General features: G+C 41.1%; 2 protein-coding genes across 2 annotated transcripts; one reads left to right on the plus strand and one right to left on the minus strand.

Moving 5' to 3' along the window:
- On the minus strand, nt 1–2,813 carry LOC122981965 (zinc finger MYM-type protein 1-like). Its single transcript, XM_044350859.1, has 4 exons — nt 2,538–2,813; nt 1,894–2,319; nt 339–1,345; nt 1–15 (listed from the first exon to the last, which is right to left on the minus strand). Exons 2-4 carry the CDS (start codon nt 2,312–2,314, stop codon nt 1–3), a joined length of 1,443 nt encoding a protein of 480 aa, XP_044206794.1. The 5' UTR covers nt 2,315–2,319; nt 2,538–2,813.
- An 11,006-nt stretch (nt 2,814–13,819) lies between these two features.
- On the plus strand, nt 13,820–23,958 carry LOC122981966. The gene is made up of 6 exons (XM_044350860.1): nt 13,820–14,021; nt 15,200–15,432; nt 17,070–17,886; nt 19,570–19,613; nt 22,570–22,642; nt 23,828–23,958. Exons 1-6 carry the CDS (start codon nt 13,820–13,822, stop codon nt 23,956–23,958), a joined length of 1,500 nt encoding a protein of 499 aa, XP_044206795.1.
- The last annotated feature ends 1,659 nt before the right edge of the window (nt 23,959–25,617 follow it).

Consider the following 25,617-nt stretch of genomic DNA (forward strand, 5'->3'; position numbering starts at 1 on the left):
TCACTCAGGACCTTTCTGAACAGAACAAGAGAGCCAGCAAAATTCAGATCAATCTGGGCCAATATCCCTCTTGCTTCAACAGCTCTTTGTGGATGGTTCTCAGATGCAATCTCTTCAAGCACTTGTACTATTGCTGGCAACCTGTCCATAACATTGCGACATGCTATGTGTCTACAGGCCCAGCGTGTATCACTCAGCTGTTGGAGTTCTCTTGGTGGGCCATCAAACATCTCTCGTTGCACTTCCAGCCATTTGTTATGCACATAAGACCCAGACATAAACACATACATTTGCTCTAATAATGAAAAGAAGTTTCCTGCATCTGCCACACTTTTTACAGCGTCAACTATGACTAGGTTCAAGCAGTGTGCACTGCAGTGAATGTAGAAGGCATGTTTGGCCACTTCTTTTATTTTTGCCTGGACACCTGCATGTGTCCCACGCATTACTGCCGCACCATCGTAGCCCTGCCCTACAAGGTTATTCTTGTACTCTAGCCCATGCTTTTCAAGAAAGCATATAATTTTTTCACTTAAGGCAGCAGCATGCAGGTGTTCTGCCACTTCAAATTCCAGAAAGCTCTCATGAACCACACCATTGTAAAAATATCGCAGAACAAATGACATTTGCTCTTTTTTCTGAGCATCTTTAGTTTCATCAACAATAACCGAAAACTGCTTGCTCATTTTAACTTCCTGGATGATTTCTTCTTTAACCATAGAAGCCAAGCATTCCAGTATTTCGTTCTGTATTGTTTTACTGGTGTATTTTGCATTCTTAGCTTGTTGTTCAAGTCTTTTTTTAATAATGGGGTTATGGTTACCCACCAAGTCTAACATAGACAGAAAAACACCTCTTTTTTCTGAGTCAACAGACTCCCTGTGACCCCGCTGAGCTATGTTTTCAGTTGCTGTCAGAATCAAGATTTCAGCAAGTGTTTTGACATAGTACTGATTTTCAGCAACTTGCTTTTTGTTTTGCTCATCCATTAACCCAAACATTGAGCTATTTTTATCCAAATTTTTTTTGTTCTCTCTCCAAGCAAACATGGCATTTATGTGACCTTCAGATCTGGCATGAGAATGGAAACCACTGTCTTTCATGGTTGCCTTTTTCCAGTTGCAGTAGCCTTCAAATGAGGTGAAAACTGTCCTTGGAGCATCAGGTAGGGAAAAATGCCTACATGCAAAGCAGTAAGCTGAATTGTTTGATTGCGAATATTCTAGCCAGGGGTAAGTTTTGTACCAGTCACTTTGAAAGCTTCTTCTGGCTCCTCCTTGGAGGGTCTTGGGGAAGCTGCCTCGCTGTGGTTGCATAGGCACCTCACACCTGGACTTAGATATGTCTAGAAGATGGAGGGGAGAAAAGATTAAAACTGCACTACATATGAACTAGTCTTAAAATATAAGAACTAGAAAATACAAAATAAATGTGGAACTGTCATTGATTAGTTATAACTTTCAGATTGTGTAAACACACAGTAACATTTAGAGTATTTTTTGATTCATGTGTTTAATTTTGGCAATCTAAAATACATTTCAAACAAAATATTAAAATTCTGTCCCCATCTAATTACACTTTCACATTTACAAGTTCCCCAATTATTCATATTTAGACTAACAAGAATATTTATATTTATTTGAAGAAGTCTAAGCAATGTCTCTTGTAGCAAAATTTTATAAGGCATTAATTAGCATATAATAGCTAATACTTAGTTATGGAGTTTAACTTGTGGTATATTACTAATCAATACCAACATTTTCTCTTGTAAATAATGTAAATTGTGTCATGGTTATTATTTTAATACAGTATTTTCTATTACTGAGTTTTTTTTACTCTATTTACTGTCCACTTGCTGCTGTAACTTATCTTATGCATTATCTTATTTCATACCATGTGGACCAGCTCGACTGGAGATAGCTGGTGATGGTTCACTCCTTTCCCTTTCTCTTTCTGAGCCCTGTACTTCATCTTCTCTCTTATTTTCTCCGTCCTCATCTTGGTGGTGCACTCCCTCCATATAATCTCCGCTGTGTTCTGTCACCTCCTCCTGTCCCTGGTCACCTTGGCCTTGAACTCTGTCGCGTTTCTGTTGCCCTTCTCTCTCTCCTTTCAACTCGTCTCTGTCTTCTTTCTTTCCTTCCATCTCCTTTCCCTCTCTCTCCACCTCGTCCTCTCCTCTCTCTCCTTCCTCATCTTTTCTCTCTCCTTTCACCTCATGTCCTCCGTCTACCTTGCTCAATTGTTCATTTTCAATCTCTTTGGCTTTTCTCTTCGGTCCGAAAAAACTGTGTATGTTACCTTTCCTCTTCATTTCTGCTGGATTCACAGACGTTTAACGTTAATCAATGTTAGCTTAAATTAGACGATAGCCAATATTAATGTAACGGTTACATGTACAAAATAACCTTCTTCAACTAGATTTTTTCATCTTAAAAGCAACATAGCAACTGTACAAATTACACTAACTAACTAACTTACAACTAACGTTAAACTAGGACTGTACTTTCATCATTCGATAATTAATCGGTATTTACCTCTTTACTCCCGTGTCTTCTCTCCTTGCTCCTCTGCTTCGCGCCACACAGTTTAAAAATAAAATAAACAAAGAAAAGGTCCAGTAGTGCCGCTCTGACGCTCTCGTGCTGCATTCGGTGCAGTAGGACATCAGAGATTCGCGCTCGTAAAAGTCAAGTTGGCCATAACTTTTCTTTGAATTCGTTGCTGCCAAGTGGGGTGGCAGCAGGGGAGGCAAGGCATTATTTTAGGGTGGCAGCTGCCACCCCATGCCACCCCGGTAGATCCGCCACTGGGTATGATGTTTATTTTGATACTGTGTGTGTAGTTATATTGAGATACCTTGTATGATGAAACTGATGGATAAGTTCATTTATAACTAAAAGTTAAAACATCATAATTCATGGGTTAACAGCTAAAATTCATGTTGATTAAATTCATGTTTAAAAGGTTGATTAAAAATGTATAAAATGTGGGAAATACTTACATTTAGATAAAAAAACAACAACAACAACTGTACAGTTAAAAGAGAATTCATTTAATCATTATTGTGCTACAGTAATGTGTGGAGAATTATTATATTACTATGGCCATTAGAGAAAAGTAGTGACGTCATGAAAATAACAGTCCTGTCTTCATGCAGGCTGGGTTTTTTTTAGAACAAGAGGACTGGATCTGGATTCTCCCTGTGGATGGGAGATGGCGAGCCCCCAGTGAGGTCTCTTCTTAACCTAAGGAGTGAGGAACCGAGACCTGAGAAGAGGACCTGGTATCTTTTTTTGCTTCCACTCAAGTATCAGTGTGGTAGGACCACTACACATCCGACTACTTGAATTTTTCCCCCTGACTTGACATAAAACATTGACTTGAGCGCGCTGACTGATATGGCAAAGACATTAAAGGGACATTACACTCTAAGTTGTGCTGAAAGACTGTGAAATCTTGAGATATTGATGATAATTGCACTGCATTTTATGTTCATGTTTTATAACTTGGTACAGTAAACTTACCTGAAACGTTCCTGGTGGCTCCATTTACCTGTTTTGTCTGCCATTCCCTTTTCAACCCTCCCATTACGAAATGTTTCATCATAGGATAAAGGTGATGACTCAGAACAACTTTGTGTTGATTTGCAGTGACTCTTCCCTCTGAGTGGACAAGTGGACCCAAACCATGCCAGCAAAATGCCCCCCACAGCATAACAGAGCCACCAGATCCCCTCACTGTAGGGGTCAAGCATTCAGACCTGGAGCAGCTTTTCCTTGAATTTGTCAAGCGTCTGTATGTATATAGGATGACATGAATAAATTGATAATGAGCATAGATTAAAAGAGCAATTGGCCATATGTTATACAACTATGTATCTTTATTGAAAACATGTGACATTATCAGTGAGTGATCTTTGGGAAAGTGTTGACCTGTTTGATGAACCTTCAACACTGTAGTTGGCATTTTGGAAGCTAGATGGCGCTGGAAGGTGCTTGTTGGCGACATGACTTTTGTTAAATCCCAAAACTGGGATGAATCAGGTGTCTCTGGCCGGGTGCGGTGGCGCGCGCCTGTAATCCAAGTTACCGGGAGGCTGAGGCTGGAGGATGGCTTGAGCTCAGGAGCTCTGAACTGCAGCGGACTATGTGGATCGGGTGTCGGCACTAAGTTGGGTATGGATATGGTGCTCCTGGGGGAGCTCGGGACCACCAGGTGGTCTGAGGAGGGGTGCACCGGCCCAGGTGGGAAACGGAGCAGGTCAAAGCCCCCGTGCCGCTCAGTAGTTGGATGGCGCCTGTGAATGGACGCTGTAGTGCAGCCTGAGCGATACAGCGGGACCCAGTCTTTTTACACTCTGCACACTTTACAACAAACAGCTGTGACAGCTTCATGTTCCAGGAAGAAACCTCCGAAAGCAATGCTGCTTAGTCTGGCCCACACTGCCTCCACCTGGAGAAGAGGAGCACTTACTATCAATCGCACCAATCAATGCAGCACCACAGACACACATCACTATAACACTAAAACTAGCCTAGCCTAGCCTAATATTCGGTGTGCTCGGGCTGTATAGTCATATTTAGGGAAGTGTATATATTTTTTTATCTTGGGAAGAAGAGTTTTCTCCGGAGCTCTTGGCTCATTAAACTGCCTGCTGCTTATGAGAGGAGCTGTTGTGATTGGCATCAATCAAGCTTCCCTTAACTCCACCTGTTGTTGTGAGAAATATTCTATTTATCAATGAATTTGAGTTTGAGATGTTTATTTTACTCTTTCATTTCATCTTATGTTCGTCGTGACGGCTGTGTGACATCACAGAGGATGTCCATATTGATGTGTCATCAGTTGTCAGTTGACAGCAGTGCTTATTTGACGTCATCAATGACAGCGTCAAGGCTTGGAACCGAGTTTATAAATAGGACCCCGTCCTGCCGAGGGGAGTCCTCGATAGCCGCCAGGTGTCATGCATGGCTGAGCTCGAGCTCGCGGTCCACCGCTTAGCTCGAGCTCGCGGTGCACAGCTGAGCTCAAGCTCGCGATGCATGACACCGGGGGGCCCTGCCAGTGCATAGATCTGGCCTAGTCTGTCGTGCTGGTATGGGAGGCTCAGGCAGCCTGGTTGCTTCAGAGCCTGTATATATTGCTGCTTCTTTTTTTCTTTCTTTTCTTTTCTTTTCTTTTCTTTTCTTTTCTTTTCTTTTCTTTTCTTTTCTTTTCTATCCTCTTGCTTTCTTTCTTCATACATTTATCTACATTTATGTATATTTATGTACGTGAATGTACATTTATGTATATTTATGTACTTTTATGTATATTTATATACGTGAATATATATTTATGTACGTTTATGTACATCTGCGCTGCGCGGGGCGCAATTGACTGAGATGACTGCCTGCACACATGTCCCGAACAGGACTAAATCCAGGACAAGTTGTAACAGGCAAACAGTGTACGTGTTAAAGTACTTGTAAGCCAGTAGAGAATTGGGTCCAATTCTATCTTTATTTTTCTATAGTTTCCTTATTTATCTCATTTTCATTTGTTAATCAATCTGTCAATGACTTATTTTCCACACACAGTCCTTATTTGTCATATCAAGTAGAGCAAACTTATGATTGGTTAGAGGGAGTTAAGTCCCACCCTCTCTTTACGCAGAAGTCAGTGAGTTGCAGTGCGGGTAAAACAGCAGCGGTCGGAGTAGATGAGAAATAGAGAGTTAGAACAGCGATTATTAACATATCCATGAGATAAAATAGTCATCTGAAGACGTCAGAGGTGTGCGACGGTCCGTGAGCCAGGAGTAGTAGTACTTTTGGCATTATCGTCTTGGTGAGTTGCCGAGCTAATTAGCGCCAGCGCATGCTAAGTGTATTAGCCACAGTGTGAGTTGATGTGTGAGGTGGCAGAAAACGTGTCTGTGCTCCATAAACGCTTGAACTTGGCTTATCACTGCTGCTCACTGTTTCTGTTAACTATCTTAAGAGTTAAAAACTGAATATTATTGCTCTGGTAATTTAGAAGAAGTAAGGTATGATGTTTATTTTGATAGTGTGTGTGTAGTTATATTGAGATACCTTGTATGATGAAACTGATGGATAAGTTCATTTATAACTAAAAGTTAAAACATCATAATTCATGGGTTAACAGCTAAAATTCATGTTGATTAAATTCATGTTTAAAAGGTTGATTAAAAATGTATAAAATGTGGGAAATACTAACATTGAGATAACAAAACAACAACAACTGTACAGTTAAAAGAGAGAATTCATTTAATCATTATTGTGATACAGTAATGTGTGGAGAATTATTATATTACTATGGCCATTAGAGAAAAGTAGTGACGTCATGAAAATAACAGTCCTGTCTTCATGCAGGCTGGGTTTCTTTGAGAACTAGAGAACTGGATCTGGATTCTCCCTGTGGATGGGAGATGGCGAGCCCCCAGTGAGATCTCTTCTTAACCTAAGGAGTGAGGAACCGAGACCTGAGAAGAGGACCTGGTATCTTTTTTTGCTTCCACTCAAGTATCAGTGTGGTAGGACCACCACACATCCGACTACTTGAATTTTTCCCCCTGACTTGACATAAAACATTGACTTGAGCGCGCTGACTGATATGGCAAAGACATTAAAGGGACATTGCACTCATGGACACTTTCAATTCAAGTTCTGCTGAAAGACTGTGAAATCTTGGGATATTGATGATAATTGCACTGCATTTTATGTTCATGTTTTATAACTTGGTACAGTAAACTTACCTGAAACGTTCCTGGTGGCTCCATTTACCTGTTTTGTCTGCCATTCCCTTTTCAACCCTCCCATTACAAACCTAGCCCCTGGTCCATATATTCTTTATTCTTTACCCTGTAGCACCTAGTGGGTTACATACTCAATAACAGGTGGTGTGCCATTGACAAGTTAAAGAGTGATGTGGCGAAAATCTCAATCAAGTGCGCCCTGCATGTGTGTTCTCATGTTATGTTATTGTCACCATTCACCGTTATGTCTAGACAGTCTAAAGCAGTTATAGCAACCAGCTCGAAACTCGACTCCCCCCACCGTCCTCCTCCCCCCTTTCACTGGCTTCTTCTTTATGCTTCACTCAAAACAAGATAAACCAAACACATAACAATGCAGACACTCAACCTGGTAACGTGGAATGTACGTGGCTTTCGTACACGGACTAAAAGAATCAAAATCATCAATCATCTCATAAAATTAAAGGCTGATATATGCTTTATGCAAGAAACCCACCTTACAAACTCTGAATTACAATATATTAGACTCAAACAATATGATAAAATATTCTCATCCACACTCAACACAAAACAAAGAGGAGTTTCGATCTTAGTCAATAAAAACATCCCATTCATCCATAACTCATCCATCACTGACCCACAAGGAAGATTCATCATTGTTAATGCATCTGTTAATCAGACAACATACACATTCGCAAACATTTACGGCCCTAACAATGATGACCCATCCTTTTTCCATAATTTTTTCTCCTCACTATACAACTCAGCAAACATCATAATAGCCGGAGATTTCAACACTGTTATCAATCCTACAACCGACCGCTCTAGCACACCCGGTAACACAAGAACCTGGCACTCAACTGAAGTTATTAAACAATACATGAAGGAACTTGGACTTGGCGATAGTTGGAGAATGAAAAACCCATCATCCAGACAATATTCATATTTTTCCTCTCTCCATCAGTCTTCCTCCAGAATTGACTTCTTTCTTGTAAGTAATTCACTCTCCCAGCACATCCAAGGAAACAAAATCCATCCAATCATAATCAGTGATCACGCTCCAGTTTCCTTATCAATAAAAACTCAAACACATATCAAGTCTCCCACAAGATGGCGTTTCAATACATCACTCTTGGAGGATCCAGATTTCATCACATTAATTCAGAAAGAGTGGGCATCCTTTCTGGAGATGAATGACTCTCCAGAGATCTCAGCATCACTCTTATGGGAAACAGGAAAAACAGTCATCAGAGGAATAATCATTTCATATTCATCACATAAGAAACGACAGCAACAGGAACAAGAAACTAGCTTAAACTAGACAAAAATCAAACACCTAACACACCAACTAACCAGCAATCCCTGTGAACAAAAACAAAATGAATTAGCTCAACTTAAAACCCAATTGGAAAGCATCATATACAAGAAAACACAATTCATTATCCAACAGCTCAAATATGAAAACTTTCAGTACAATAATGAATCAAGTAAATATTTGGCTAATCTATTACAACTCAAAAAAGAAAAAGCAATAATCCCATCCATACTCAATTCCACAGATACAGTCACACATAATCCACAAGAAATCAATGACATATTTCATAAATTTTATAGCAACCTCTACTCCTCAAATCACAAACCCAGTCAATCAGAAATAGACACTTTTTTAAGTAATCTGGACCTACCAACCGTACCATCAGATTTAGCCCACCTTTTAGATTCACCACTCAGCCTCGAAGAATTACATAAAGCTCTACTCAAAATGCCAAACAATAAATCACCTGGACCAGACGGTTTTCCTGCAGAATTCTACAAACATTTCTGGAATATATTATCACCACTATTCTTCAGAGTAACTACAGAAATTAAAACTACCTCCATTATACCCACCCACATGAACACCGCCGTAATGACATTACTCTTAAAACCCAATAAGGACCCAACCCACCCCTCCAGTTATCGCCCCCTATCACTAATTAACACAGACCTCAAAATCATTACAAAAACATTGGCAACCAGAATAGAAACGGTCATTCCACTTATAATCCATCCCGACCAACCAGGCTTCATCAAGAACAGACACGCTTCAGACAATATCCGTCGACTTTTTAATTTGATCAATACATCACAGCAAAAACACAACAAAACCGTAATTGTATCACTGGACGCAGAAAAAGCATTCGACAGAGTAAACTGGACTTTTCTATTTTCCACCCTCCACAGGTTTGGCTTCGGAGAGTCATTCATCCACTGGATTAAAAGACTATATGCTTCACCAAGGGCCACAGTTACCACAAACGGGATCACTTCACCAAGCTTCACACTCCACCAGGGAACCAGACAAGGATGTCCACTCTCTCCATCTCTATTTGCAGTTTTCATTGAACCACTCGCCACAGCCATACGACAAAACAATAAAATCAAAGGAATACAATATACTAATTCAGAACATAAGCTTAGCTTATATGCAGATGATTTATTACTACACCTACAAGATCCTTTCACATCATTACAAGAAACATTCAAAATAATCAACAACTTCTCCTCAATCTCACACTATAAAATAAACTGGAACAAATCCACTATTCTACCTTTGACCGCAAATGCCTGGGATTCTGCAGCCCAAGATCCCTCTCTCCCACTCCACACTGGTAATATCAAATACTTAGGCATTAATATTTCCTCCAGGCTGTCAGAGTTGTTTAACCTCAACTACACCCCTCTGCTGAAAAACATAGAAGATGATTTTAAACGCTGGACCAAGTTACCACTTACTCTTATTGGACGCATTGCAACAGTTAAAATGAAAACCCTTCCACAAATCAACTACCTATTTTCATTACTTCCCATTACCCCCACTGACAACTGGTTTCAAACTTTAAATTCTTTAACAACTCAATTCTACTGGAACCAAGAATCTCACTTTCAACCTTACAGAGCACAAAATCACAGGGCGGCCTAGAAGCACCAAACTTCCTTCATTACTTCTTATCAAATCGACTACAATATTTATTCAAATGGATCCATAAAGATAATTACAGTACACCATGGTTACAGATAGAACAAAATCAATGTAAAACCACCTCACTCACAGACATCCCATTCCTACCACAATCAATCAAGAAACAAGACTACTACAAGAACATCACAATCTCCTCAACTCTGACAGCCTGGTGGAAAGCCCACAAAATCACCAAATCATCACTGGCACCATGTAGGTTCACCCCGATTTGGTACAATCCGGATTTCCAACTGTACAACACTTCTGTTCACTTTCCATCATGGCACCAAAAAGGAATCACTCACCTCCACCACTTATTTGAAAATAACCAGTTCATATCATTCAATACACTTATCCAGAGGTATGGGGTTGGGAGAGACCAATTCCTCCAATATCAACAACTAAAATCTATTATTAAATCCAAAATCAACATAACCGATAACACATTACAACCTTCCAAATTAAGCGAAGACATCCTCAAAATTACAAACCCCAAAAGAATAATTTCAAAAATTTACAAACTTCTTTCATTGACAGACACCTCCATAACACTCCCAACCTCAAAATGGGAAAAGGACCTGGCTCTATCTCTATATTGCTATCACTAATATAGTCATTTATGCCACATACTATGAATTATACAATTATTATTATCACTACTATTGTTATTCCAGATATGATCAACTACACTATTATTATTATGGTTGTTGCTGTTGATGTTATCATTATTATCATATTCATTATTATTTTATAATCATTATTATTATTATTACTGCTGTTGTTCTAGTCCTTGAGTGTGGTGGCGGTGGAGGTAGAGGCAGTCGTAAGTCCGGGTAAAGTCTTATTTGCAGGGCGGTGGGGGGTGGAGCCATGCGGGGCGTAGGGCGGGGGGGGGGCGCCTACCTCTCCCGACTCCTTCGCCTCCGGTGGTATGGCCGCGGTCCTTGGCGAGAACGGCGGGAGGTGACTGGCTGTGGGACCTCTACCCCTACCTCTCTTATAGCAAAAAAAAAAATCTATGGTCACCTTCCACTGGACAAACTCTCTCCCAAAGGGTCTGAGAGTGGTCCAGCTGGACTAGGTTTGGACCATCTCCAAAACAGAACGGCAAACAAACAAACAACAAGAGACAGAGAAGGGGAAAAGGGGAAAGAAGCAAAACAAACAAATACTACAAGAGGAATACCCCTTAGCTGGTCTCAGCTGGTCTGGTCCCTGGGCTGTGGCTGTGTTGCTGGGGGGGCTGGCTGTCGTGTGGGAGGGTGATGGTGGCCTCCCCTCCTTGGGCTCTGCATGTTTGGCTCCACCCCCCATAGCCATATTAAATTAATTTAATTAATATACACTCAAATAGAAATAAATTGATATAAATTAATATAAATAGCTAATTATTTAACCCTTTTCACTGTTATTGTGGCTGCCTCTGCCGCTACCGCCGTCACAGTACACTATCAAACAAGACTATTATCATTATTACATTATATTGCTGTATTATTATCGTTATTATTATAATAATTATTGACGCTCTCACTTTTTCTTTCTCCCCCTCCTCTCTCTCTTCTTCTCTCACTTTCATTCACTCACCCCCCCTTCCCCTTTCCCACAATCAACCCATATTGCTTAGTTGCTTTCTACATTTTACTATGTTTTTCATTGTAATATGATGTTGTCATTGCTGTTGTTTGTCATTATTTTTGTTTGTTTGTCTATTTGCTTGATTTGTCTTTTATTTATTTACTTTTCCTTCCCACTATGTCTTGTCAACAATATCACCAATAAAAAAAAATAAATACATTTTTAAAAAAAAAGTGCGCCCTGCACAGTGCGTCGGGACGTGCCCAGTGCACTTTAGTGGATTCATGGAAATCTCGCCGGGCGCGCCTGAACCGCAACTGGACAACTGGACAACTGGACAACCTGTGGAGGAAAAAAGAAGCGGATGAAAGAAGGAAATAGCAAATATTCAGGCTCTGAAACTCCCATGGAGCCAGAGCCTCCCGTACCAGCAGTGATTAAACAGAGTTGGCCAGGTCTTGCGCGCTGGTAGGGCCCCCAGGTGTCACTGACAGATTAAACTCAGCGGCTTCACCTGGAGGTAACGAGAAGCATGGAGGAGACTCCTCGTTAGCAGCCAGATGACTGGAGGAGTTCCTGTTCACAACCTAAGGTCTGAGCCTTGATGGCGTTATGGATGACGTCAAATGACCACTGCTGTCAACTGAGAACTGATGACACATCAATATGGACATCCTCTGTGATCCTCACAGGTGCTACAGGGTAAAGAATAAAGAATATATGGACCAGGGGCTAGCTTCGTAATGGGAGGGTTGAAAAGGGAATGGCAGACAAAACAGGTAAACGGAGCCACCAGGAACGTTTCAGGTAAGTTTACTGTACCAAGTTATAAAACATGAACATAAAATGCAGTGCAATTATCATCAATATCCCAAGATTTCACAGTCTTTCAGCAGAACTTGAATTGAAAGTGTCCATGAGTGTAATGTCCCTTTCATGTCTTTGCCATATCAGTCAGCGTGCTCAAGTCAATGTTTTATGTCAAGTCAGGGGGAAAAATTCAAGTAGTCGGATGTGTGGTGGTCCTACCACACTGATACTTGAGTGGAAGCAAAAAAAGATACCAGGTCCTCTTCTCAGGTCTCGGTTCCTCACTCCTTAGGTTAAGAAGAGATCTCACTGGGGGCTCGCCATCTCCCATCCACAGGGAGAATCCAGATCCAGTTCTCTAGTTCTCAAAAAAACCCAGCCTGCATGAAGACGGGACTGTTATTTTCATGACGTCACTACTTTTCTCTAATGGCCATAGTAATATAATAATTCTCCACACATTACTGTAGCACAATAATGATTAAATGAATTCTCTCTTTTAACTGTACAGTTGTTGTTTTTTTTATCTCAATGTAAGTATTTCCCACATTTTATACATTTTTTTCAACCTTTTTATACATTTTTAATCAACCTTTTAAACATGAATTTAATCAACATGAATTTTAGCTGTTAACCCATGAATTATGATGTTTTAACTTTTAGTTATAAATGAACTTATCCATCAGTTTCATCATACAAGGTATCTCAATATAACTACACACACAGTATCAAAATAAACATCATACCTTACTTCTTCTAAATTATCAGAGCAATAATATTCAGTTTTTAACTCTTAAGATAGTTAACAGAAACAGTGAGCAGCAGTGATAAGCCAAGTTCAAGCGTTTATGGAGCACAGACACGTTTTCTGCCACCTCACACATCAACTCACACTGTGGCTAATACACTTAGCATGCGCTGGCGCTAATTAGCTCGGCAACTCACCAAGACGATAATGCCAAAAGTACTACTACTCCTGGCTCACGGACCCTCGCACACCTCTGACGTCTTCACAAGAGTATTTTATCTCATGGATATGTTAATAATCGCTGTTCTAACTCTCTATTTCTCATCCACTCCGACCGCTGCTGTTTTACCCGCACTGCAACTCACTGACTTCTGCGTAAAGAGAGGGTGGGACTTAACTCCCTCTAACCAATCATAAGTTTGCTCTACTTGATATGACAAATAAGGACTGTGTGTGGAAAATAAGTCATTGACAGATTGATTAACAAATGAAAATGAGATAAATAAGGAAACTATAGAAAAATAAAGATAGAATTGGACCCAGTTCTCTACTGGCTTACAAGTACTTTAACACCTACACTGTTTGCCTGTTACAACTTGTCCTGGATTTAGTCCTGTTCGGGACATGTCTGCAGGCAGTCATCTCAGTCAATTGCGCCCCGCGCAGCGCAGATGTACATAAACGTACATAAATATATATTCACGTATATAAATATACATGGACGTACATAAATATACATAAATGTACGTTCACGTACATAAATATACATAAATGTAGATAAATGTATGCATGCAGTGAAGAAAGAAAGCAAGAGGATAGAAAAGAAAAGAAAAGAAAGAAAAAAAGAAGCAGCAATATATACAGGCTCTGAAGCAACCAGGCTGCCTGAGCCTCCCATACCAGCACGACAGACTAGGCCAGATCTATGCACTGGCAGGGCCCCCCGGTGTCATGCATCGCGAGCTTGAGCTCAGCTGTGCACCGCGAGCTCGAGCTAAGCGGTGGACCGCAAGCTCGAGCTCAGCCATGCATGACACCTGGCGGCTATCGAGGACTCCCCTCGGCTGCGGACCAAGGCGACGGCTGCCGCATGCTGCTTGCGGTGCATCAGAGCCTCCACGTCTCCTGTGAGGGAGTGTGGAATGGAGATTGATGGCAGGACGGGGTCCTATTTATAAACTCGGTTCCAAGCCTTGACGCTGTCATTGATGACGTCAAATAAGCACTGCTGTCAACTGACAACTGATGACACATCAATATGGACATCCTCTGTGATGTCACATGGCCGTCACGACGAACAGAAGATGAAATGAAAGAGTAAAATAAACATCTCAAACTCAAATTCATTGATAAATAGAATATTTCTCACAACAACAGGTGGAGTTAAGGGAAGCTTGATTGATGCCAATCACAACAGCTCCTCTCATAAACAGCAGGCAGTTTAATGAGCCAAGAGCTCCGGAGAAAACTCTTCTTCCCAAGATAAAAAAATATACACTTCCCTAAATATGGGAAGTGTATATAGGTGTATATATATATATAAGTGTATATATATTCCCACATTTATACAGTATGCCAAATATGCTTTGGAGGTAAGATTTGAATTTCGGTCGCAGGAGACACTGAAATTCCTGTCACCACGTGCAGTGTGCACATTGTTAGCAGACAATTAGCATATAATGTACAAAATATTACATGAAACCAGCAGGTTCTTGTAAATATTCCTTTTACACAAGTAATCAACTTTAAATCATTCCCAAATTGTGTCAGTAATGTTACTAGGCTGTATGATCTGTAAACGGTGTGACTTGGGGAAAAAATTGTCATAGAGTTAATATTGGATCATGAGGATGTCTTGTCATACTATGGGAAAACTGATGTCCTCCTGAGTGATGTATATCTCAGCAAAGGAGCAATTATGTGTTCTGATGTCAATTGTAATGGACATTTCTCACCCCAAAGCCCTCTGTGTTATGTGTGATGGTATTGTGGGAGCTGTGTATGAGGCCGGAAGATAATACTTTGCTTACTTCTTCCACCACCGTAAAAACTTGTCTTATAGTATACAACAAAATAGTTATAACACAATATAGGCTAGTTTTAGTGTTATAGTGATGTCTGTCTGTGGTGCTGCATTGATTAGTGCGATTGATAGTAAGTGCTCCTCTTCTCCAGATGGAGGCAGTGTGGGCCAGACTAAGCAGCATTGCTTTCTGAGGTTTCTTCCTGGAACATGAAGCTGTCACAGCTGTTTGTTGTAAAGTGTGCAGAGTGCAAAAAGACTGGGTCCCGCTGTATCGCTCAGGCTGCACTACGGCGTCTATTCACAGGCGCCACCCAACTACTGAGCGGCACGGGGGCTTTGACCTGCTCCGTTTCCCACCTGGGCCGGTGCACCCCTCCTCAGACGACCTGGTGGTCCCGAGCTCCCCCAGGAGCACCATATCCATACCCAACTTAGTGCCGACACCCGATCCACATAGTCCGCTGCAGTTCAGAGCTCCTGAGCTCAAGCCATCCTCCAGCCTCAGCCTCCTGGTAACTTGGATTACAGGCGCGCGCCACCGCACCCGGCCAGAGACACCTGATTCATCCCAGTTTTGGGATTTAACAAAAGTCATGTCGCCAACAAGCACGTTCCAGCGCCATCTAGCTTCCAAAATGCCAACTACAGTGTTGAAGCTTCATCAAACAGGTCAACACTTTCCCAAAGATCACTCACTGATAATGTCTCATGTTTTGAATAAAGATACATAGTTGTATAACATATGGCCAATTGCTCTTTTAATCTATGCCCATTATCAATTTATTCATATCATCCTATATACATACAGACGCTTGACAAATTCAAGGAAAAGCTGCTCCAGGTCTGAATGCTTGACCCCCACAGTGAGGGGATCTGGTGGCTCTGTTATGCTGTGGGGGGCATTTTGCTGGCATGGTTTGGGTCCACCTGTCCACTCAGAGGGAAGAGTCACTGCAAATCAACACAAAGTTGTTCTGAGTCATCACCTTTATCCTATGATGAAACATTTCTATCCTGATGTGAGTGGTCTCTTTCAGGATGACAATGCCCCAATTTATATGTTCAAAAGGGTTCACTGAATGTTTTGATGAGTATGAAAATGATGTGAGTCATAGTCTATACTATGGCCCTCGCAGTGACCAGATCTCAAGCCAAATTCAACACCTATGAGAACTTTTGGACTGACGTGTTAGACAGCGCTCTCCACCACCATCAAAACAACAAATGAGGGAGTATTGTTTTGAAGAATGGTATAACTGACTTTTATAAAAAATAAACAAATAAATAAAAGTTGCGATTTTTTTCTTTTCATTTGAATGTATGTGATGTACATTGTTTGTATTGTATATTTTTTCCAATGGACTGAGTTTGACAAGAAAGTTGACATAACATAATATAAACGTGGTCAGGACATGGATAACTGATGCAGATGAGAACAGAAGCCACCTTAATGCAGAAATGACAGAGGTTGTCAGTCCGACACAGACCATCAGAAACCTGGATAATGTAAGACTCATACGGGCATATCCTGAACAGGACTAAAAGCAGAACACGTTGTAAGAGGCAAACAGTGGACATGTAAAAGTACTTCATAGCAGTCTCTGTGTTGTTGACACGTTACAGACCAGTGATGTGAACCCAGTGATGTGGCGAAAATGTCAGTCAAGTGCGCCCCGCGCAGTGCCTCAAATGTACACAAACATACATAAACGTACATAAATATACATAAACGTACATAAATATACATTCTCGTATATAAATATACATAAACACACATTAATGTATATAAATATACATAAACGTACATAAATGTATGCATGCAGTGAAGAAATAAAATTTAACAAAAAGAAGCGGCATATTCTCCCCGAAGTGACGTGCTGACGTGCTACGGTAAGCGTATTGTACCATTTCCGGTTGCCGACTGTGTCTACTGATAGCATTGTTGCTGCTCTCATCTCAGTTGATTTTCCTATATATATCACATTACTGTGGATTAATATCTGCTGTATATTTAAACTTTCGCTAGTTTTACACAAGCACTCTCAGCGCTTTTCTCGCTAATCGCACAAGTTGTTAGTCACTTTAGCACTGCAGCTAGCACTAGCAGCCAACTTAAACTAAGCAGTTAGCGATGGCTTCTCTCTCTCCTTCTCGTTCTCCTGCTCTCTCTTGCTCGGTGTGTCAAATGTTTAGTTATTCCTCTGCCTCCTTTAGCGATAGTGGTAAGTGTAATAAGTGTAGTTTATTTGCAGCACTGGAGGCAAGGCTTAGTGAATTGGAAACGCGGTTCCGCACCATGGAAAAACAATCAGCTGCTAATATACTTAGCCAGCCCCTAGTATCCGGTGCGGGCCGACCTAGCGTAGCTCCCACTCCCACGGTAGCTCCCGAGCAGCCGGGAAGCCAGGGCGGCTGGGTGACTGTCCGAAGAAAGCATAGCCCTAAGCAGAAGCCCACGGTTCACCACCAACCAGTTCATGTTTCTAACAGGTTCTCCCCACTCAGCAACACACCCGCTGAGAAACAAACTCTGATTATTGGCAGCTCCATAGTCAGAAACGTGAAGTTAGCGACACCAGCAGCCATAGTTAAATGTATTCCTGGGGCCAGAGCGGGCGACATTGAGTCAAATTTAAAACTGCTGGCTAAGAATAAACGTAAATATGGTACTATTGTCATCCATGTCGGCGGCAACGACTCCCGATTACGCCAATCGGAGATCACCAAAATTAATGTTGAGTCGGTGTGTACATTTGCAAAAACTATGTCGGACTTCGTAATTTTCTCTGGACCGCTCCCTAATCTGACCAGTGATGACATGTATAGCCGCATGTCACAATTCAACCGCTGGTTGTCGAAGTGGTGTCCAGCAAACGATGTGGGCTTCATAGATAATTGGCAGAATTTCTGGGGAAGAGCTGGTCTGATTAGGAGAGACAGCATACAACCATATGCTGAAAACGCATATCTAGAAATATGGCCAAGTTTATTAGTAGACCAAAACCATGACAACCCAGAGTTGAGACCAGGAAGCAAAGCTGCAGTCCTACACGCTTCTCTGCGCTTCTATTAGAGCAGTTACCCACCCAAAACCACATAGAGACTGTGTCTGTCCCCCGACCACATAAATCAATTAAATCCAAAGTAAACAAAAGAAGAGTCATTCATGAAAATCTAGTAAAAATTAAAACCACTACTGTAATAGTACAACAAAATAAGATAATTAAATGTGGACTCTTGAACATTAGATCTCTTTCATCTAAAGCTGTTTTAGTAAACGATTTAATTTCAGATCATCATATTGATTTATTTTGTCTCACTGAAACCTGGCTGTGTCATGAAGAATATGTCAGCCTTAATGAATCCACTCCCCCCAGTCATATTAATACTCATATTCCTTGAGACACTGGCCGAGGAGGAGGAGTTGCAGCCATTTTCAACTCAAGCCTAATCATCAACCCTAGACCTAAATTTAATTATAACTCATTCGAAAGCCTTGTTCTTAGTCTCTCTCAGCCAACCTGGAAAACTTTACAGCCAGTTCTATTTGTTATAGTGTACCGTCCTCCTGGCCCGTACTCTGAATTCCTATCTGAATTCTCAGAGTTTTTGTCATATTTAGTCCTTAGTACAGATAAAGTAATTATAGTAGGTGATTTTAATATTCATGTGGACGTTGATAGTGACAGTCTCAGCACTGCATTTATCTCATTATTAGACTCAATTGGCTTCTCTCAGTGTGTAAATAATCCCACTCACCGTCTTAACCACACCCTAGACCTTGTTCTGGTTTATGGGATTGAAATTGAACATTTAATAATTTTTCCACAAAATCCTATTGTATCAGATCATTTTTTAATAACTTTTGAATTCCTATTACTGGATTATACACCATTAGACAAAAATGTCCTCACTAGATGTCTCTCTGATAGTGTTGTAGATAAATTTAAGGAAGCAATGCCGTCAGTACTGAATTCACTGCCATGTCTCAATACTACAGAGGACTCTTATGTTAACTTTAGTCCCTCCCAAATTGATAATCTTATTGATAGTGCTGCAGGCTCACTAAGACAAACACTCGACTCCATCACCCCCTTAAAAAAGAAGATAATAAAACATAAGAGGTTAGCTCCATGGTATAACTCCCAAATCCGCAAATTAAAGCAAACATCGCGAAAATTGGAAAGGATTTGGCATTCCACCAAAGTAGAAGAATCTCGCTTAGTCTGGCAAGATAGTCTTAAAACATATAGGAAGGCCCTCTGTAATGCCAGAGCCGCCTATTACTCAGCATTAATAGAAGAGAATAAAAACTGCCCTAGGTTCCTTTTCAACACTTTGGCCAGGCTGACAAAGAGTCATAACTCTACTGATCCATGTGTTCCTATAGCTCTCAGTAGTAACGACTTTATGAGCTTCTTTAATGATAAAATTCTAACTATTAGAGACAAAATTAACCACCTCCTGCCCTCAACAGGCACCGTTCTCTCCCCAAACACAGGAACCTTGGTAACGGCAGTAAATCCTGACATATATTTGGACTGTTTTTCTCCAGTAGACTTGTCTGAACTAACTTCAATGATTTGTTCAGCTAAACCATCAACCTGTCTCTTAGATCATCCCAACTAGGCTGCTTAAGGAAGCCTTACCCTTAGTGAGCACTTCTTTACTAGATATGATCAATCTGCCTTTAGTAACAGGCTTTGTACCACAGTCCTTTAAAGTAGCTGTAATTAAACCTCTTCTTAAGAAGCCTACTCTTGATTCAGGCATTTTAGCCAATTATAGACCTATATCTAACCTTCCATTTCTATCCAAGATCCTTGAGAAAGCAGTCTCTAATCAGTTATGTGACTTTCCACATAACAATAGTTTATTTGAGGATTTTCAGTCAGGATTTAGAGCGCATCATAGCACAGAGACAGCACTGGTGAAAGTCACAAATGACCTCCTAACTGCATCAGGCAAAGGATTTGTCTCCATACTTGTCCTGTTAGATCTTAGTGCTGCATTCGACACAATTGACCATCAAATCCTTTTGCAGAGACTGGAACATTTAATTGGCATTAAAGGAACTGCATTAAGCTGGTTTAAGTCCTATTTATCAGACCGATTTCAGTTTGTACATGTTAATGATGAATCCTCCGTGAAGGCAAAAGTTAGACACGGAGTTCCACAAGGTTCTGTACTTGGACCAATTCTTTTCACCTTATATATGCTTCCTTTAGGTAATATTATTAGGAAACACTCTATAAATTTTCATTGTTACGCAGATGACACCCAATTATATTTATCAGTGAAGCAAGATGAACCCAATCAGTTAAACAAACTCCAAACATGCCTTAACGACATAAAGACCTGGATGACCTGCAATTTTCTACTACTAAATTCAGATAAAACTGAAGTTATTGTGCTTGGCCCTAAACACCTTAGAGACACATTATCTAATGATAAAGCTACTCTGGATGGCATTACCCTGGCCTCCAGCATCACCGTAAGGAATCTGGGAGTTATCTTTGATCAGGATATGTCCTTTAACTCCCACATAAATCAAATCTCAAGGACTGCCTTTTTTCACTTACGTAATATCACAAAAATCAGGCACATCCTATCCCTAAAAGATGCAGAAAAACTAGTTCACGCATTTGTTACTTCTAGGCTGGATTATTGCAATTCCTTATTATCAGGCTGCCCTAACAAGTCTCTAAAGACTCTTCAGCTGGTCCAGAATGCAGCTGCACGTGTATTGACTAAAACTAGAAAAAGAGACCACATTTCTCCCATTTTAGCTTCGCTACATTGGCTTCCTGTAAAATCTAGAATAGAATTTAAAATCCTTCTCCTAACTTACAAAGCCCTTAATGGTCAGGCACCATCATATCTTGAAGAGCTCATAATACCGTATTATCCCACTAGAACACTGCGCTCCCAGTATGCAGGCTTACTGGTGGTCCCTACAGTCTTTAAAAGTAGAATGGGAGGCAGAGCCTTCAGCTATAAGGCTCCTCTTCTATGGAACCATCTTCCAGATTGGGTCCGGGGTGCAGACACCCTCTCTATGTTTAAGAGTAGGCTTAAAACTTTCCTTTTTGATAAAGCTTATAGTTAGGGTCGACCAGGCTCGCCTTGGATCAGCCCTTAGTTATGCTGCTATAGGCCTAGACTGCTGGGGGACTTCCCATGATGCACTGAGCTCCTCTCTCCTCCTCTCCATCTGTATGCATTCATGTAACATCAATGCATGTCACTAACTTTGCTTCTTCCCTGGAGTTTTTTTTTGTGCTTTCTCACCTAAGTCCCGGGCCGAACCTTTGCGGTCCTTCACAGTCCTGATGGCATCCTTCCCTGGCTGTTGCTGCTTGTGCTTGTTGTTGTTGTTGATGTTGTGATTGTTTTTCTTCTGTCCCCCCTCCCCCTTTCCCTCTCTCTTTCTCTCTCTCAACCCAACCGGTCAAAGCAGATGGCCGCCCACCAAGAGCCGGGGTCTGCTTGAGGTTTCTACCCGTTAAAGGGGAGTTTTTCCTTACCGCTGTCGCCAAGTGCTTGCTCATGGGGGAATTGTTGGGTCTCTGTAAATTAAAGAGTACAGTCTTGACCTGCTCTATGTGAAAAGTGCCTTGAGATGACTTCTGTTGTGATATGGCGCTATATAAATAAAGATTGATTGATTGATCGATGGTTTATATTATGTTATGTCAACTTCCTTGTCAAACTCAGTCCATTCGAAAAAATATACAATACAAACAATGTACATCACATACATTCAAATGAAAAGAAAAAAATCGCAACTTTTATTTATTTGTTTATTTTTTATAAAAGTCAGTTATACCATTCTTCAAAACGATACTCCCTCATTTGTTGTTTTGATGGTGGTGGAGAGCGCTGTCTAACACGTCAGTCCAAAAGTTCTCATAGGTGTTGAATTTGGCTTGAGATCTGGTCACTGCGAGGGCCATAGTATAGACTATGACTCACATCATTTTCATACTCATCAAAACATTCAGTGAACCCTTTTGAACATATAAATTGGGGCATTGTCATCCTGAAAGAGACCACTCACATCAGGATAGAAATGTTTCATCATAGGATAAAGGTGATGACTCAGAACAACTTTGTGTTGATTTGCAGTGACTCTTCCCTCTGAGTGGACAAGTGGACCCAAACCATGCCAGCAAAATGCCCCCCACAGCATAACAGAGCCACCAGATCCCCTCACTGTAGAGGTCAAGCATTCAGACCTGGAGCAGCTTTTCCTTGAATTTGTCAAGCGTCTGTATGTATATAGGATGATATGAATAAATTGATAATGAGCATAGATTAAAAGAGCAATTGGCCATATGTTATACAACTATGTATCTTTATTGAAAACATGAGACATTATCAGTGAGTGATCTTTGGGAAAGTGTTGACCTGTTTGATGAAGCTTCAACACTGTAGTTGGCATTTTGGAAGCTAGATGGCGCTGGAAGGTGCTTGTTGGCGACATGACTTTTGTTAAATCCCAAAACTGGGATGAATCAGGTGACTCTGGCCGGGTGCGGTGGCGCGCGCCTGTAATCCAAGTTACCAGGAGGCTGAGGCTGGAGGATGGCTTGAGCTCAGGAGCTCTGAACTGCAGCGGACTATGTGGATCGGGTGTCGGCACTAAGTTGGGTATGGATATGGTGCTCCTGGGGGAGCTCGGGATCACCAGGTGGTCTGAGGAGGGGTGCACCGGCCCAGGTCGGAAACGGAGCAGGTCAAAGCCCCCGTGCCGCTCAGTAGTTGGATGGCGCCTGTGAATAGACGCTGTAGTGCAGCCTGAGCGATACAGCGGGACCCAGTCTTTTTACACTCTGCACACTTTACAACAAACAGCTGTGACAGCTTCATGTTCCAGGAAGAAAGAAAGCTCAGAAAGCAATGCTGCTTAGTCTGGCCCACACTGCCTCCATCTGGAGAAGAGGAGCACTTACTATCAATGGCACCAATCAATGCAGCACCACAGACACACATCACTATAACACTAAAACTAGCCTATATTGTGTTATAAGTATTTTGTTGTATACTATAACACAAGTTTTTACGGTGGTGGAAGAAGTAAGGTGGGGTGAGAAATGTCCATCACAATTTACATCAGAACACATAATTGCTCCTTTGCTGAGATATACATCACTCAGGAGGACATCAGTTTTCCCATAGTATGACAAGACATCCTCATGATCCAATATTAACTCTATGACAATTTTTTCCTAAGTTACACCGTTTACAGATCATACAGCCTAGTAACATTACTGACACAATTTGGGAATGATTTAAAGTTGATTACTTGTGTAAAAGGAATATTTACAAGAACCTGCTGGTTTCATGTAATATTTTGTACATTATATGCTAATTGTCTGCTAACAATGTGCACACTGCACGTGGTGACAGGAATTTCAGTGTCTCCTGCAACCGAAATTCAAATCTTACCTCCAAAGCATATTTGGCATACTGTATAAATGTGGGTGCTGTCTGTTAATATTCGGTGTGCTCGGGCTGTATAGTCATATTTAGGGAAGTGTATATATTTTTTTATCTTGGGAAGAAGAGTTTTCTCCGGAGCTCTTGGCTCATTAAACTGCCTGCTGCTTATGAGAGGAGCTGTTGTGATTGGCATCAATCAAGCTTCCCTTAACTCCACCTGTTGTTGTGAGAAATATTCTATTTATCAATGAATTTGAGTTTGAGATGTTTATTTTACTCTTTCATTTCATCTTATGTTCGTCGTGACGGCTATGTGACATCACAGAGGATGTCCATATTGATGTGTCATCAGTTGACAGCAGTGCTTATTTGACGTCATCAATGACAGCGTCAAGGCTTGGAACCGAGTTTATAAATAGGACCCCGTCCTGCCATCAATCTCCATTCCACACTCCCTCACAGGAGACGTGGAGGCTCTGATGCACCGCAAGCAGCATGCGGCAGCCGTCGCCTCGGTCCGCAGCCGAGGGGAGTCCTCGATAGCCGCCAGGTGTCATGCATGGCTGAGCTCGAGCTCGCGGTCCACCGCTTAGCTCGAGCTCGCGGTGCACAGCTGAGCTCAAGCTCGCGATGCATGACACCGGGGGGCCCTGCCAGTGCATAGATCTGGCCTAGTCTGTCGTGCTGGTATGGGAGGCTCAGGCAGCCTGGTTGCTTCAGAGCCTGTATATATTGCTGCTTCTTTTTTTCTTTCTTTTCTTTTCTTTTCTTTTCTATCCTCTTGCTTTCTTTCTTCACTGCATGCATACATTTATCTACAGTTATGTATATTTATGTACGTAAATGTACATTTATGTATATTTATGTACGTCCATGTATATTTATATACGTGAATATATATTTATGTACGTTTATGTACATCTGCGCTGCGCGGGGCGCAATTGACTGAGATGACTGCCTGCACACATGTCCCGAACAGGACTAAATCCAGGACAAGTTGTAACAGGCAAACAGTGTAGGTGTTAAAGTACTTGTAAGCCAGTAGAGAATTGGGTCCAATTCTATCTTTATTTTTCTATAGTTTCCTTATTTATCTCATTTTCATTTGTTAATCAATCTGTCAATGACTTATTTTCCACACACAGTCCTTATTTGTCATATCAAGTAGAGCAAACTTATGATTGGTTAGAGGGAGTTAAGTCCCACCCTCTCTTTACGCAGAAGTCAGTGAGTTGCAGTGCGGGTAAAACAGCAGCGGTCGGAGTGGATGAGAAATAGAGAGTTAGAACAGCGATTATTAACATATCCATGAGATAAAATACTCTTGTGAAGACGTCAGAGGTGTGCGAGGGTCCGTGAGCCAGGAGTAGTAGTACTTTTGGCATTATCGTCTTGGTGAGTTGCCAAGCTAATTAGCGCCAGCGCATGCTAAGTGTATTAGCCACACTGTGAGTTGATGTGTGAGGTGGCAGAAAACGTGTCTGTGCTCCATAAACGCTTGAACTTGGCTTATCACTGCTGCTCACTGTTTCTGTTAACTATCTTAAGAGTTAAAAACTGAATATTATTGCTCTGATAATTTAGAAGAAGTAAGGTATGATGTTTATTTTGATAGTGTGTGTGTAGTTATATTGAGATACCTTGTATGATGAAAGTGATGGATAAGTTCATTTATAACTAAAAGTTAAAACATCATAATTCATGGGTTAACAGCTAAAATTCATGTTGATTAAATTCATGTTTAAAAGGTTGATTAAAAATGTATAAAAAGGTTGAAAAAAATGTATAAAATGTGGGAAATACTTACATTGAGATAACAAAACAACAACAACTGTACAGTTAAAAGAGAGAATTCATTTAATCATTATTGTGCTACAGTAATGTGTGGAGAATTATTATATTACTATGGCCATTAGAGAAAAGTAGTGACGTCATGAAAATAACAGTCCCGTCTTCATGCAGGCTGGGTTTTTTTGAGAACAAGAGAACTGGATCTGGATTCTCCCTGTGGATGGGAGATGGCGAGCCCCCAGTGAGATCTCTTCTTAACCTAAGGAGTGAGGAACCGAGACCTGAGAAGAGGACCTGGTATCTTTTTTTGCTTCCACTCAAGTATCAGTGTGGTAGGATCACCACACATCCGACTACTTGAATTTTTCCCCCTGACTTGACATAAAACATTGACTTGAGCGCGCTGACTGATATGGCAAAGACATTAAAGGGACATTACACTCTAAGTTGTGCTGAAAGAC

This window comes from Thunnus albacares, chromosome 5, assembly GCF_914725855.1.
Source record: "Thunnus albacares chromosome 5, fThuAlb1.1, whole genome shotgun sequence".
NCBI lineage: Eukaryota > Metazoa > Chordata > Actinopteri > Scombriformes > Scombridae > Thunnus > Thunnus albacares.

Excerpts from the sequence above, each read along its gene's own strand:
- LOC122981966 (XM_044350860.1), top strand. The coding sequence starts at position 13,820 with ATGCACTGGCAGGGCCCCCCGGTGTCATGCATCGCGAGCTTGAGCTCA. Across the intron at positions 14,022-15,199 it reads TCAGAGCCTCCACGTCTCCT|GCTGCACTACGGCGTCTATT; the intron begins GTGAGGGAGTGT and ends TGTATCGCTCAG. Across the intron at positions 15,433-17,069 it reads CCTCCAGCCTCAGCCTCCTG|TCTCGTTCTCCTGCTCTCTC; the intron begins GTAACTTGGATT and ends TCTCTCTCTCCT.
- LOC122981965 (XM_044350859.1), bottom strand. The coding sequence starts at position 2,314 with ATGAAGAGGAAAGGTAACATACACAGTTTTTTCGGACCGAAGAGAAAA. Across the intron at positions 1,346-1,893 it reads CAGTCGAGCTGGTCCACATG|ACATATCTAAGTCCAGGTGT; the intron begins GTATGAAATAAG and ends TCCATCTTCTAG.